Here is a 14,039-nt window from a genome sequence, read left to right on the forward strand (position 1 = left end):
CAGGGCTGATATTATTATGCTTAATGACTGGTACAGCGGGGGGAGGGGGCTGACTAATTAGGATGGATGGGTGTGTGAACAATTGGTGTGTGCTCGTGCACAGGTGCAGTGGGTGGGCAGGAAGACCACCTGAGGCACGGTTGACAATCACAGATGTGCTCCCATTCGACAGACAATCGAAACACAGGTCCTGGCCCAAACACACCTCATCCACACACTTCCACTAATGTTGGGAGTTCCGTCGTTAGACACTTCCCCCCAAGATTTTAAAGTAATCCCTACACCCAATGTGGGGCTCGAACCCACAACCCTGAGATCAAGGGTCACGCACTCTGCCGACAAGCCAGTTGGGCGCCCCTAGAGATGTTTCTTTAGATGACAGATCGCCACCTTCCCTTAAATGCAAAAACCGCTTGGAAGCAAATCAACATTGAATCACTTTGAGTCACATAATTGTTGCAAAAATTTGAACGTGAACTATTTGTATCCCATCCTTTCCAACCAGTTCCGAGAGATCTTCGAGAAAGAGGAAAATACAGAAGTGTCCATAAGTCAGGTCCTTGGGAACATGCTTTAGAGAGGAAAGGCTCTCACGGGCAGAGCGGGTCAGCGCCCAGGCCAAACGGGTCACTTTAGATTTGGATCGAGTTGGCGCAGAACGCCGGAGCCCTTTTCTAACATGTGAACCCAGGGAATCTTTCCGGTGCCGCCAGGAAGCTTGGCGCTACGCTGACAACCTCCCTCGCCCATGCCCATGCAAACTTACACCTCGGGGGTTATTTTTCTGCCATTATTTCCCCCTGACATTATTTCTCCAATACTTCGTCTTTTTTGTCTTGCTTGGGTTTTTGCAAGTCATTTCAATTTCTGTATGAAGCGAGCTACCTGGAGACTCGTTCATTTCGTCACGCCTCGTGCACCCCCCGTGTGCACCGACATGGATGCTAGCCGTCTGGGAGGTAGTTTCTCCTCGGCTCTGGTGCACTTATGAGCTGTTTTACAACAATAACGATTTTTCCTTGTTTTCTCGTTATACCCTTGTGGGGTTTCCGGGGTGGGAGGAGGAATTGTGTAAAGACTCACAAACCTGTGCGAGGTGGTAGTTGTTCTGTGAGGTCCTGGGGGTGGCTGCAAATAGGGAGGGGGCTGCCGTGGAGAACTTGAGAGCCGTGATGAGCAGCAGAGCCAGGCCCGAAGTGGGGAGCACCTTCATCTCCTCGGGGCAGCTCGGGGTTATATCAGCCCGGGGCGAGGCAGACCGTGTGCGTTTGCACTTCGACCTCGAGCTGCTTTTATAGCATCAAACAGGTCTGGGCCCTTGGAGCAGGGATGATTCATGTCTCGAAAGGTAATTATACAGCTCATTTCTCTCCCTGATGACGGGGTAACACAAAGGTACACGGGAGTCGGAGAAAAGCTTCATTCCTTGCGATTTACTAAGTCACAAAGGCAGAAAAACACTCAGGTTTAATGAAGTTTGTCAGCTGCTTCCACAAATTGGGGTAAACTTGATTAATTTTAACCCAATTCGATGGAAACGTTTGATGAGTCTCAGTGCGGGGGCCTTTGTCCATTCTGAGGACAGAAGAGGTCAATGATTAGAATACAGTTTAATTCCTCCTTGGTAATGGGCCCCCTCCCCCCTAGAATTTGATTGGCCACCTGCATCTTCTGCACCCCCTCAGGCATTTCTCAGTACCGAGCACTATTCCTGCAGATGGTTCTGGGCACGCAGGACCCTGAATCATCAGGGAAACATCGCATCGCTGACTTAGGGTGGAAAGTAGCCTCACAGCTGTTAGAAGACCCTCGAGTAAGTTAGTGCACGGGATGCATCTTTGTTAACAGAAACGTTGCACAGACCTACCTGTTCTCTGTGCGCTCTGGTTAACGGGGGTCCTGGTCTTTCTCCTGGCTCTGATTAGGATAGATCTCGATCTAGAGATAGCGTGGAGAAATGGTTTTTATGGTGGGAAAAGCACTGTGGCATCAGACAAAGTGAGATTCAGTTTTAAGATACTTCCTAAACTGTGTGACTTTGGGCAGGTTATTTAGACTCTCTGAACATCAGTTTTGTGTGTGTGTTTTAATACGCAAAAGACTGACAACGATATGGTGTGCAAGCTCCTCAGTGTTGTAGGAGAGGCTTAGCATATGGCGGGGTGTCTGATGGTCACTTGGTGTCCGGCATAGATTCCAATCCCCGTTCTGACACCTGAGTCCATAGGTCTTGGAGCAGGTTTCTGGATCTCTTTCAGCTGTGGTATTTTCATCTGTAAAATGGAGGGAAGGATTTGTTGGATTGTCATAAAGGCGTTGATCCGGTCATAAGAAAGCCCTTCGCGGGTGCTCAGTGGACACCAGCTCCTACAAAACAATGTTTGACTTAGCTTTTTACTTTGGTGCCAGGCCCCTGGCAGGTCTGAACAAATGCCTTTCGAATGGATGAATGGATGAATCGATCAGTGATTCCCAAAGTGTGGTTCCTGGGCCCACAGCATCACTGGGACCCGGGAACGTGTTGGAAATGCCAATTCTCAGGCCCCACCCAGACTTACTGAATGGGGCCCAGCAGTCTGTGTTTTGACAAGCCCTTTGGGTAATTCTGATGCACACTAAAGTTGGAAAGCACTGGGTTAGTTGAGCAAATAGCATTGTGGGGGCTGGGACGAAATGAAAAAAATGCGTAAAAACTGCCAAGAATATTCTAGGCACAGAAAGCATTCATTACTACCCTGGCCATCTAGAGCAGTGATTTTTAGTAGTGACGTACTGCGTATTTGAATGTCATTTGTGAAGTTTGTTGCAAATAATTTATTACTAATACTTGTTAAGCCATGAAAATGTGTAAATGACTTGCCTTCTCACTTAGACTAGATTTAAGGTTATTCCCAGAGTGAGCTCGCTCCCGCTCTCTCCCTCCTTCTCCGTCCCTCTCCCTCTCCCCCCCTCTCTCAGTTGCATTCTGATACACTTTACTGCATGGGAGAGAGAAGCCCGTGTGTCGGGGTCTAGTGAGCAGCCCCGGGTCCTCGATGAGGATTTGTCACATGTGTGAACATCCTGTCTGTCTTGCGCTCTGAGACTCTGCTGCAGAACAGAGGGAAAATCAGAGATCAGCGGGACTCGTCCAACTCACTAAATTGTAAGGTCCTCAAAGACCGAGTGATACAAAAGTCACAATCGAGTTTGTTTTATAAACGAATGAGTGAATGTACAGCATATACTCCCGGTCACTTTTGGTCTGAGGACAGGAAAAGATTTCAGAGTTTGCATTGACATGCTTTCCCGTTCTCCGCGGCTCTGCCCCCAGCCCTCCACAGATGCTGCAGGAATATTAAAGAACAAGGACAGAGGCCTGGAACCTCTTCCACTTGGCCATTTTCTTGGCTTGTTTCCCCCCCAGATCATTGCTCCAAGTCCTTGTGATGGTCCTGAGCCAAAGGCAGCCAGGCAGTGAAGACAGTAAGGAACTCGGGCTCAACAAAAGATATTTTCACCTATAGAACTTGGAGAATCGCGAAATTCCATTTTTGGAAGCAGATTGAGATAAACAACTGTCTAGAGGGGTGATCTAGGTATTTCTAGAAGGTTCCAGTATCCGTTCTTCTAATGCATGAACGCGATCAATCCCAGCATTTGCACCACGACTCCTCAATCGTAACGTGCAAAAACGGAAGAGGATTAGCAATTTATCGTCTCATAAGTCATTTACACATTAGTGTGAATAAGTTTCACCGCAAGGCCGGTGCTAGGTGACATCCTTGACCTTTCAAAACAGAATGACAAACTCAGGCTGTTAATTTCCCACTGTTTCCTTTTCCTGCTTCTCTTCTTCTTTAGTCTGCTTTCTTTCTGTCATTCTTGTATTAAACCTAAACTTAAAACCAAATCGTTCCAACCTACAGAGATCCTTTCAAAGCCAGTCCGTGACTGAAAGGACATGAAATGAGAGACCGTATCACAGAGGACTGGGGAGCGTGTAGTATGGCGGAAAAAATAATCCGCATGGGACAGGAGGTCGGCAGCCTTGGGGCAGAGGATCCTGCAGACTTCCCAGAAGTTTCCATGCGCTACTAAGACAAAGGGAGAAGGGTTTTAAATGACAGAATTGAGTGCTCCACAGAAAACTGCTTCTTGCCAGGTCCCGGCGGAATTCAATCCCACGTTTGGGTTTCTGGGATGGAGCTGCGACGCAGGCAATGGGCTGAGAATAACTGTCGAATAAGTAACTGATCCCCTACTTGTCTTACTTCAATGAGAGGTGCAGACTTTGTATGTAGACAGACCTAGAATCAAACACTGACCCGGCCACTTTCTAGATGTGTTAGCCGTCAGTGTTTTGAGCTGTGAAATCCAGTTCTGGCTAATTTAAGAGAAAAAACTTTTTTTTTTTTTTAAAGATTTTATCTATTTGAGAAAGAGAGCACGAGCAGAAGGAGAGGCAGAGGGAGAGGGAGAAGCAGGCTTCCCGCTGAGCAAGGACCTGAAGCGGGACTCGATCCCACGACCCTGAGACCATGACCTGAGCCAAAGGCAGTCACTTCACTGACTGAGCCACCCAGGTGCCCCTTTTTGGAAAAAAAAAAAAATATCAGGTAGCTCAGAGAATTAGAGCACCAGGCTGGGAGGACCAGCAGGACCAAGGGTGGTAGAAACCAAAGCCAAGAGCGATGTGTTTCTGGGGCCCTGACCTCTTATCACTGGACAGTTTTCCCACTGAGCGGTTGAGGCCACTGTGGCCAGGCTCCTGGCTCTCATGGTCTCTGTCTCATTCCCTCAGTGCTCAGGGTGTGCAGTGGGAGGGTCTGTGGTTGGGTCTGGGCCATACGCCTTCACCCTCTGTCCAGAGGCAGAAGCAGGAGGACCTCCGTAACTTGGTGTCCATACAAAGAGGCGGGACACGTTCATGGAGACCACCAAAAATACATACAATGGGGAGTGTCTCCCAGAAAGGAAGTCTGTGCTGGGCGGCTGAAGAACACATCAAATCCAAACCTGGAAAATATCCCCCACAATCTGGGAAGCCTCCTGAGCTGCCTTTTGCTTTGTCACGTGGAGGATAAAACCTACCTCAAAAGCATGTTGAGAAGATTAAAATGGCTAATGGATGCTTAGTGCTCAGTCGGGTCACAAATGGGAAACTCCAGAATTACTTTTGGCCATGAATTGCAAAAATGTCCCAGAAATATTGGGATGGGTTAATAAAAAATGAATATAAGACTTTTTTTTACTTCTGAGATACTATTCTTCGTTGAATTGAGCGTTGATTCAGATAACAGTTGTGGGAAAAAATAAAGCCTTATGTCATTAAATGCATGCATTGACATACTATAGGTTATGTGTCTGTTGTCTGTCCTTTACCACTAGAATGTAATTTCCATGAGGATTGGGACTCTGTTCTGTCCACTGCACTATCCCAAGTACTTAGAACAGAGTCTGGTACAAAACAGGTATGCCCCCAACAGTTGTTGCATAGATGAATGCCTGAATGAGTGATTGGATGATAAAAGCAAGGGATAAGGAAACAAGACTGTCCTCAGAGAGATACATTTCAAATCAGCCCATATAAGGAATTAAACAGAGGTGTGTGGCATTCCCCTAAGGTGTCAGAACTTTTACTGAAACCCATATTATATGCCAGACATTGAACAACCGCCAACAACTTTAAGATATCTCATTTTTCAACTAAAGTGATGTCTGCAGGATTTTAACCCAGACCTGCTGGAGATCAAAGCCTGTGCCCTTGGCAGTCATGGGGAGCAGACAGTGTGTGGGGGCACAGGGGACCTCGGTGGCTGGCCGGCAGACCGCTGGGCTCCCTAGAGCTCCTGTTGAGAGTCTTGCCCTGCAGAACGTGGCCAAGCAGATGGCCCAGCTCCCTGACTGGTGATGCTCTTTCTCATTGCAAACAATCCAATTGTTATTCTGGTTTTTATATTTCAATCTTTAATAATCTAGCTTTCCTAAGGGATTAAATTTCTGGATTTCCAAGGAGTTCAGTCCCAACCTGGAAGAATGCCCAACAGTGGGCCGGCTTCTTGCAATTAGCCACCAGCTAGCCTCAGCCCCCACCCAGGCTCCGTCCTTCCTTCAGACTCCTCCAGTAAATACACCCCACTCCGAACGCTGGACTTCTAAAAATTGTTCATTTATTTAACTTGTAATTCACATAATATTTTATAGTTATATTATGACTTTTTGAAGCTTAGAAATTTTCGTTAAGATTAGAGAAAAATTTTATTGCAGCAGTAGATAAGGGGGAGGGGGAGTGGGGAGAGGGGCGGGAAGGAAACAGACCTATCTGTACCGTAGATGAGTGTGGTTAGAGAGATGGGCACAAATAATCTTTTGATCTAGCCATTGCTAGCATTAAAATGAGCTATTAAAGAAGTTTGTGGAGTTGCTCCCAGAAGTCTTTGACCACAGGATAGAGACGCTTGAGAAGGTGTTATGTGGGGTTCTGCCTGTTGGCTTGGGTTCAGGGTGTATGTGGACAAGTTAGATGACATAAATATAAATAAAAGCATGTATAAAATATATATCCACTATATTCAATATACATTCAATACATTTTTTCAATAAATTCAGTCAAGTCCATTCATTCATATCCATTTATTTCATTTAATTCATACTCAATTCATCTGTTGACCATCAGTTACGTTTTAGTTTTTGAGGCGGTTTTTATGTGCTAGAAGCTCAGATCTGCTGTGATAAGATTGAGGACCCGGAGTAAGATCTTAGATTAAATATGGACTGACTCTCTGTAACAAAAGCATTCCTTCACACCGCAAGTGCGTAGAATCTTTCTCGAAGGCAGTTATGCCGCATACACACCAAGAGCCGTAAGAGGGGTTATATAGTCGGGTCCCATTCCATCCCTAAGAGTTTTCACTAAGAAAGTCACTAAAGGAATAGAAACAGAAATGCTTATTTTATGTCTAATCATGGAGCAAAAACTTGGAAGCCACCTAAATGTCTGAAAATGGGGAGGTGGTTATAGAAGTTATAGCAACTCAATATAACATAATTTAGTCATTAGAAATAAAATAGCAATGTATAAGATATTAAAAGAACAATTTTAACCAAAAGAGCAAGCTACAGAATTGGACAAATTTGGTGCTATGTTTGCTAAAGAAAAGCACAAACATGTAGGCAGAAAAGTTGGAAGGAAACCAACAGAGCTTAAAATAGTGGTGTTAAGGTGGGGAGAGTTTATACTTAACCATTTTTGTGAATTTTCCGTTAATGCCACCACACATTTTTAAAAAGAGTAAGTGGAATTTCAAACGACTCTATCGATGTGCCTTGAAGTTTAGTTTGCATTTGAGGAAACAGAAGACCCATATGATCGACTCCGTGGCGTGTTTTGCTTATTCGTTTGTTTGTCTGTCCTTCCTCTGTACCCTCAGTCGAAAACTCCGGCATTTGTTCTCTATGCCGGTACCGGGCTTAGTGCTGGAGGCACAAGAGGTAAACAGAAACTTGTTCCTGCCTGCCAGGGTCTTAGAGCCTCCAGGGAGAGACTGGGGTGTAAGCTCAAAGTATCCTACAGTGTAATTAGTGGAATAATAGGGGTCTTGAAAGGTTCAAATGAGAGAAGAGGGAAAGTGTTTGTGCCTGGGCTGCTGAGAACGGGAGAGGGGAAACGAGGGGTCAGGGTGGGCTTTCCACAGGGAAGTCCCCACTACAGACCCCCCGCGGGGAGGGCCAGGGGAGCAGGAAGGACGGTGAGGGTGAGCGGGGAGGGAGGAAGTCCACACTGAGGGGGCCACAGGATGAGATGTGAAGGAGCACCTACTCCAGGAAATCGAAGGCATTTTCATGCTCAAGGTGATTTGGGGGCAGCAGCAGGAGAAGGGGCAGAAAAGGTGGGCAGAGACCTATCCGTTGGAGGACACCTCCCACCCACAGTTCTGATGATGAGAACAGAAGGCACAGGCCAGGGGTCTGACGCACGCTGAAGATCTGAGGGGCAGAACTGAGATGAGCTCCAGGGCTCAGAGCTAGACTGTGGCGGGCAAGACACCGACGGCAGATGGTGAGAAGAGAGGCTCCCAACGAGTCTGCAGCAGCCACGGGGGCAGCCACAGGGGCGGCAGAGGTTTCGGAGGGCTTGCTGAGGTTATTAGAAGGGCCGGGAGAGGGGTGCACTGGGCAACAGCACTGTGGGGCTAAGGCTTCTGGACGCTAGCGGTGGGTGACAGGAAACCACTGGAGGGCTTCCTGGGCCAGAACGGCAGGACTGCGTCTGCACTGACAGAAGGATGGAGGCGAATGGGGGTGGAGGTGAGGGGGTCACCGAGGAGGGGTGTGGGAGGCCCGGCCAGGGGGCCGACGGTATGTGTACCTTAGATCAAGACCCGTGAAAGACAAGCGTGTCCGTGCAGTTAGCATTTGGTGTGTTGGCGTAAATCCCAGGCTGTGATATCACGATCAGCGACATGAGTGTTTGAGGTTGAGTGGGAAACGAGTTTCCAGCAGCCCGCGGAGAGGCCAGGTGTCAGGAGTCCGTCAGAGCACATGCCACCTGCCCAGGGCGCCGGCGAGACAGTTCGCTCCGTCAGAGGCGTTTCATGTCCCTGCAGGGGCATGGCTGCCCGCTTCCTTCGGACCCCCCCCCAGTCCTCCCTCTAGAGTTCTGTCTACACGTAAACATCCAACCATTTGGAAGGACCGCCCCCATGACCCCCCCCCCCCGCTTTGATTTTCATTTACATAGGTCCAAAAACGTTTGCCGAGCATCCTCCGGGCGTGCCAGGCCCTGTGGCAGGTGCAGGGGAAAGAAGTGGGAGCAGAGATTTGAATGCGCTGAAAACTCGAGTCCCATTAGCATTTAGGGGGAAGGATGTTCCGGGCAGAGGGAACCGTGGTTGGGGTAGAGCCTGGTGCATCTGGGGAAGAGCCAGGAGCGGGGCAGAAGCTGGAGCAGAGTGCGGGGACCGTGGTACGAGGGGGTCTGCCTGGCCCTGGAGTCCTGTGCTGGACTCTCCGCAGGATGGGACACCCTGCGGGGTTTCCGAGCAGATGTCACAGGATCTAACATACGCCTGACGGGGTGGAGCTCTGGCTCCAGTTGGGAGCAGGGACACCTGGTCGGAAACGTGATGTGATGTTGAATGTATGCAGAACAAGTCATCTTAAATTGGGAAAATTAAATAATGAATTTCCCTGTTTTCTGAATTTCTAAGTATCTCAAAAGTCGTCTCAATCTGCATAGTGGAAACAAGAAAATGATGAGCACATTGGTATAGAGAGACCTACCTTCCCCGTGCTCGCTGCCGTGGCCTCACCCAGCATTTCAGCCGTGTTAGACGTATCATATCCACGTCCCTGGGCTCCTTCTGAGTCTCCCTAATTGGATTCCTTCTCCTTATCCACCCTTGAAACGTTAGTTCTCATGTTAGGGTGCATCTTTAATCATCTCATCTGAGTGTTCACTCCCACATGTTCTCAGCTTCTATGCGTTGTCTCCGGGTCACCTCATCCCAGGAAACAGGCTCCCAATTTCCCTGCCACCTTGAACCGGTGCAGGAAGGGGCCCAGTGGGGACCCCAGTGAAATAATGAGACCGTTTTCCAGGATTACTGAATTCAGGATTAGAGACTGAGCTCTTTCTGGGAATGGAGATGGGAGGTTCTGGGGTCACTTGCAGCCACGTCCCCCACAGGGTGGAAATGCCAGGTGGTGTAGGAGAGAATGAAGCAGAGGAGGGCACCCATGCACATGTGTGTGTGTGTGTGTGTGTGTGTGTGTGTGTGTGTGTGTGAGAGAGAGAGAGAGAGAGAGAGACTGAAACCTATAGGGCTGGTGTGTGGCCAGTGCGCCCGGGAGGCGGGTGATGGCTGGTTCGTCAGCACCAGGATGTGATGGTAGGTACGTATTTATCGTATCACTCATGCCAACATCTACCCAAATCAGGAATTTACCCTGGATTCTGCTGGAAACACCTCTGTGTTTCCTTGTTTTTTTTCACTTTTGAAAATTCCTTACTTACATTTTTCCTATCTTTTTTCATTTTGAGATCATCTCAGGCTTACAGAAAAGTGGCAAGAATGGTACAAAGAATTTAGCTGCACGCTTCCCCCAGATTCTTCAAACGTAAGCATATTATATACCCTCAGCGGAAATGTCACCTTCAGGAAACCAGCTCTAATACGAAACTGTCCTGTAATCCGGTGGTTGTCATAGTGCTTTCCCGGGGGCAGTGGTCCTCAAGAGCCTTTCAGGGAGTCCGCGGGTCCATCTCCACCTACATTAATGCTAACCATTACTTCCTTTTGACTTTCGTCCTGTCACGAGAGAAAAGTGTAGGAAAGGCCACAACAGATGTGACGTGCACAAGCAGATCTGAGAGACCCGTTTCCTTCTATAAAGCCAGACGTTGAAGAGATCCTCGAAAATGTCAAACATGGCCAGTCTTCTATTGTTTTTTTAGAAAATAGTTATTTTTCATAAAACATGTTACATTAATATGTCATGCTGCGTTATTATTTTTAAATTAATTATTAAATCCTTTTCCAGCTTTTATTTCTAATATGCTTGATGTTTTGATGTGAGCTGCATAAGCAAGGGCTCTTTGGGGTCCTCAGTATTTTTCAACAAAGTAAGCAGGGTTGTGGGACCAGAAGTTGGAGCACCACGATCTCCCAGTTGCCCCTGATGTCCCCTGATGTCCGTTCCCGGCGGGGCCCATCCAGGACGGTGCGCTGCCTGTGGTCCCCAGGTCCCCTATTCCCCTCGAGCCCAGGAGCCCTTGCTCGGTCTGTCTCTCATGGCCTCGAGACTGTGGAGAAGTGCTCGCTGGTGGTTTTACAGGCTGTCCCTCAACATGGGATTTTGTTGCCGCTTGCTCCTACACCTAGAGTCAGAGTAAGTGGGACCAGGTGACAGGACCATAGCAGCAGCAACACATACTTCAGCTTGCAGTCGGATGAGCAGAGCCCTTCCTTCTGCTCCGGAGGCTGTCCGTGCATTGGAACACTGTTCAGCTGAGAAAGAGCAGGGCAAGGAAGACAAAGGGAGCTGGGTCCTACGGTGGCAGAGGGAGGCCAGAATGGGACTCAGCGAAACTCACACTGTGGCCTGAATTTAAAATCAATTTGACAATAATGACTTAACTCGATTCCGGCCCTTTCACTTTATTGCTCCTCGGGGCCCATTATGACGCTTAATGCTTCTGCTCCAAGAATAGAAAAAATTAGATATTGAAATTCTGCAAATGCCGTTGTTTGAAAATCTCCGGGGAGAGGATTCTAGAGAATTGAGGAGTCACTGAATATGAAGATTTGTACTTTTAGATGAGGAAAGTGGTGGACAAAGTGCAATGTGCCTAGCAGTGATTGCAAAGAAGTGGGAACAAATAAAGCCTCGTGGCCCCAAACCACACCGCTGTAGGGATTCACAAGCACAAATCTTCCCGTCCAGTGTCCACAGCAATAACTGATGTATGTTGCATTCATCCAGCTACTCAAATAATTTTATGTCAATCTCTATGACATCAGAGCCACAGATCTGTCCATTCTGTAACCCCAAAGTTCTTCTGTCAATGAGCGGTTTCTCAAGACCCAGAGCATGGTTAAATAAAATCTCATTTTTGTTTTAGAAGCCCTTTCCCTAACAATTTGGGGCAGATTCAAAGGAAACAATTCCCTAGTTACGATGCACTTACAATTAACCAGATTCTAAATGGGGGCAACATTCCATTTGGGGGAAGGAATTGTTCTGTTTGAGACACAGGTGATGTTTTTGTAAGAAAACGGTAGTCCCGGCAAGCTCTTTTTAGAGCACCTACTTTTTGGACATGTCTCTTTCTGCATAGTGATGGCAAGTTTCGGTTAACTAAGTTATTGATTTCTCGGACTATTTAGATATGTATACAAGGTAAGGAGGCACCATGGCTGTGTGGTCTCGGGCAAGTTAGCCTTCCTTTTTTTTTTTTTTAAGATTTTATTTATTTATTTGAGAGAGAGTGAGAGCGAGAGTGAGAGGGAGAGAGAGCGAGAGAGAGAGAGACAGAGAGCACAAGTGGGGTGAAGGGCAGAGGGAGAAGCAGACTCCCCGCTGAACAGGGAGCCCGATGCGGGACTCGATCCCGGGACTCCAGGATCATGAGCTGAGCCGAAGGCAGATGCCCAACCGACTGAGCCACCCAGGCGCCCACGTTAGCCTTCCTGAGCTTTAGTTTCTTCATTATGAAGTGAAGATATGGACACCTACTACATCGAGTTATAGGAATTGAATGAGAGGGTGTGTGTAGATGGCTTGGCACCATGCCTGGAACATAGAAAGTGCGGGGTAGTGTTTGTTGTTATGATATGGCATTACATATATTATATATTACATATCACCTGCCTTTATGTATTATGTTCATATACAACCTACAATTACAATTTAATATCATAGATAATAATTACTATAATCGTAAGATATAATTTATCTGCCAAACCCTCCCAATTTCACTCCCTTTTGACTTGGATCCCTTCAAATGTGCTTAGAGCGGCTAACACATGCGTACAGTGTAATGAGTGGTTATAAGAATATTCTGTTTTTCATCTCTTTTTCCTTCCCAACCTTCTAAACGTATCCTAAATTTATCTTCCCTTCCTCCACCCACCCACTGCACAGTTAAGGAGCATTCTCTTTGAGGACAAGGGGCTATTTTTTTCTTCTCCCTTGGTCATCTCTACTGTCCCCGGAGCACTGCTTATGAGGTTTCTGCCAGCAAAGGATGAGAGAAGTGCTGATGGAAGTTGACAAATGTCCCAGTTGCTCATGCACTTGACAAAGGGCCACCGGCTTGGCGCCAGCGATGTGGTGGGAAACAGGAGCCCCAGCAGGTCAGTGGCTGGTCCAAGAGACAGTCATACAAAAGGGCAATCCTAAAACAGGACTCAAGGGCAGACATGGGTGGTGATGATCGTGGGGTTACTGCAGAGGTCAGGGAGGCCTTGCTACGTGTTGGGATGGGCAGCAGTGAACCAGCCGGAGGAGAGGACAGTGTGAGGTGGTCTGGTTTGTGCAAGAACATGACAAGCCAGAGTTCCCGAGGTCTGAAAGGGCAAGCAGCATGTGGCAGGACGCAGGCAGATGGGGCCGGCGGGCAGATCACGGGCAGACTTGTTCACCCCACCCGGCGCTTGAATTTTATCTTGGAGGTGAGGGGTAAACACTGAGGGGTTTGGACCCGGCCAACACTTTCAACTTTAACTGCTTTACTTTTCCTGTTTGTATGCACCCTCTTCTTTTGTTTCTAGGATCAAGAATAGAACCTCAGCTCTGGTTGAAATTGGAGCCCACGGGAGGGGAAGGAAGCGGCTGTGTGTGCTCCTCACCTCCCACCCCTAGGTCTGAGTGTAGAGCGCTCCGTGGTCCTGCCTCCAGCACCACTCTGCACGCACATGCCCCAGGCTGGGAAAGGGGCAGATTGCCTTTTAGGGCTTCTTTCTCTTCCGTTGATGTTCGTCTTCACCTGATTTCATCCGAATGAAACAGTGCTGGTGGCAGTGAGCTGAGCCTCCTTATGGGGCTCTTTCTGGGGTATTTTGTGTCCTCTAACCCCATTTGACCTCTTTAATAGTGAGGCCACACTTTGGCTTCCCCTGCAAAATAAAGCCGACTACCAGGCAGGTAGCCTTTATGGAGTGATGCTCCAACTTTGGGTTCAGAGTCTCCTTCTTCCTCTCGAGAGGCGTCATTGTCTACCGTCATAGTTTTGTTGCTTCTCTCCTCAAGCCTGGGACTATAGTCGTCATGTTTTGATGAGAAGGATGACAGGATATAACAGCACCCAGAAGATAAGGCTTACGATTTGCGACGGACGTATTTTTTTCCACGTCTTAAATTAATGTTTCCTAGTAGGCAGCATTTCCACATAACCGTATTTCGGTATGTACCTCCTTTAATTTGGGTTATTTATCCTATTTCTGTCCCCCAAACTAGATTGTGAGTTCACTAAAAGCAGAAACCACATTTCACTCACTTTCGATTTCTCATCCCCATAAGATCGATACAAACCGCAGAGAACGGTTTAGCAAATA

General features: G+C 47.7%; 1 protein-coding gene across 1 annotated transcript in view; it reads right to left on the reverse strand.

The window, feature by feature from the left end:
* MMP20 (matrix metallopeptidase 20) overlaps positions 1 to 1,213 on the reverse strand; it is a 52,528-nt gene extending 51,315 nt beyond the window's left edge. Inside the window, exon 1 of the mRNA XM_027578894.2 lies at positions 1,088 to 1,213. Within this exon, the coding sequence (XP_027434695.2) occupies positions 1,088 to 1,213 (126 nt within the window). The remainder of the gene's footprint in view (positions 1 to 1,087) is intronic.
* Between the last annotated feature and the right edge of the window lie 12,826 nt (positions 1,214 to 14,039).

The sequence above is a fragment of the Zalophus californianus genome, chromosome 11 (assembly GCF_009762305.2).
Source record: "Zalophus californianus isolate mZalCal1 chromosome 11, mZalCal1.pri.v2, whole genome shotgun sequence".
In the NCBI taxonomy this organism is placed as follows: Eukaryota; Metazoa; Chordata; class Mammalia; order Carnivora; family Otariidae; genus Zalophus; species Zalophus californianus.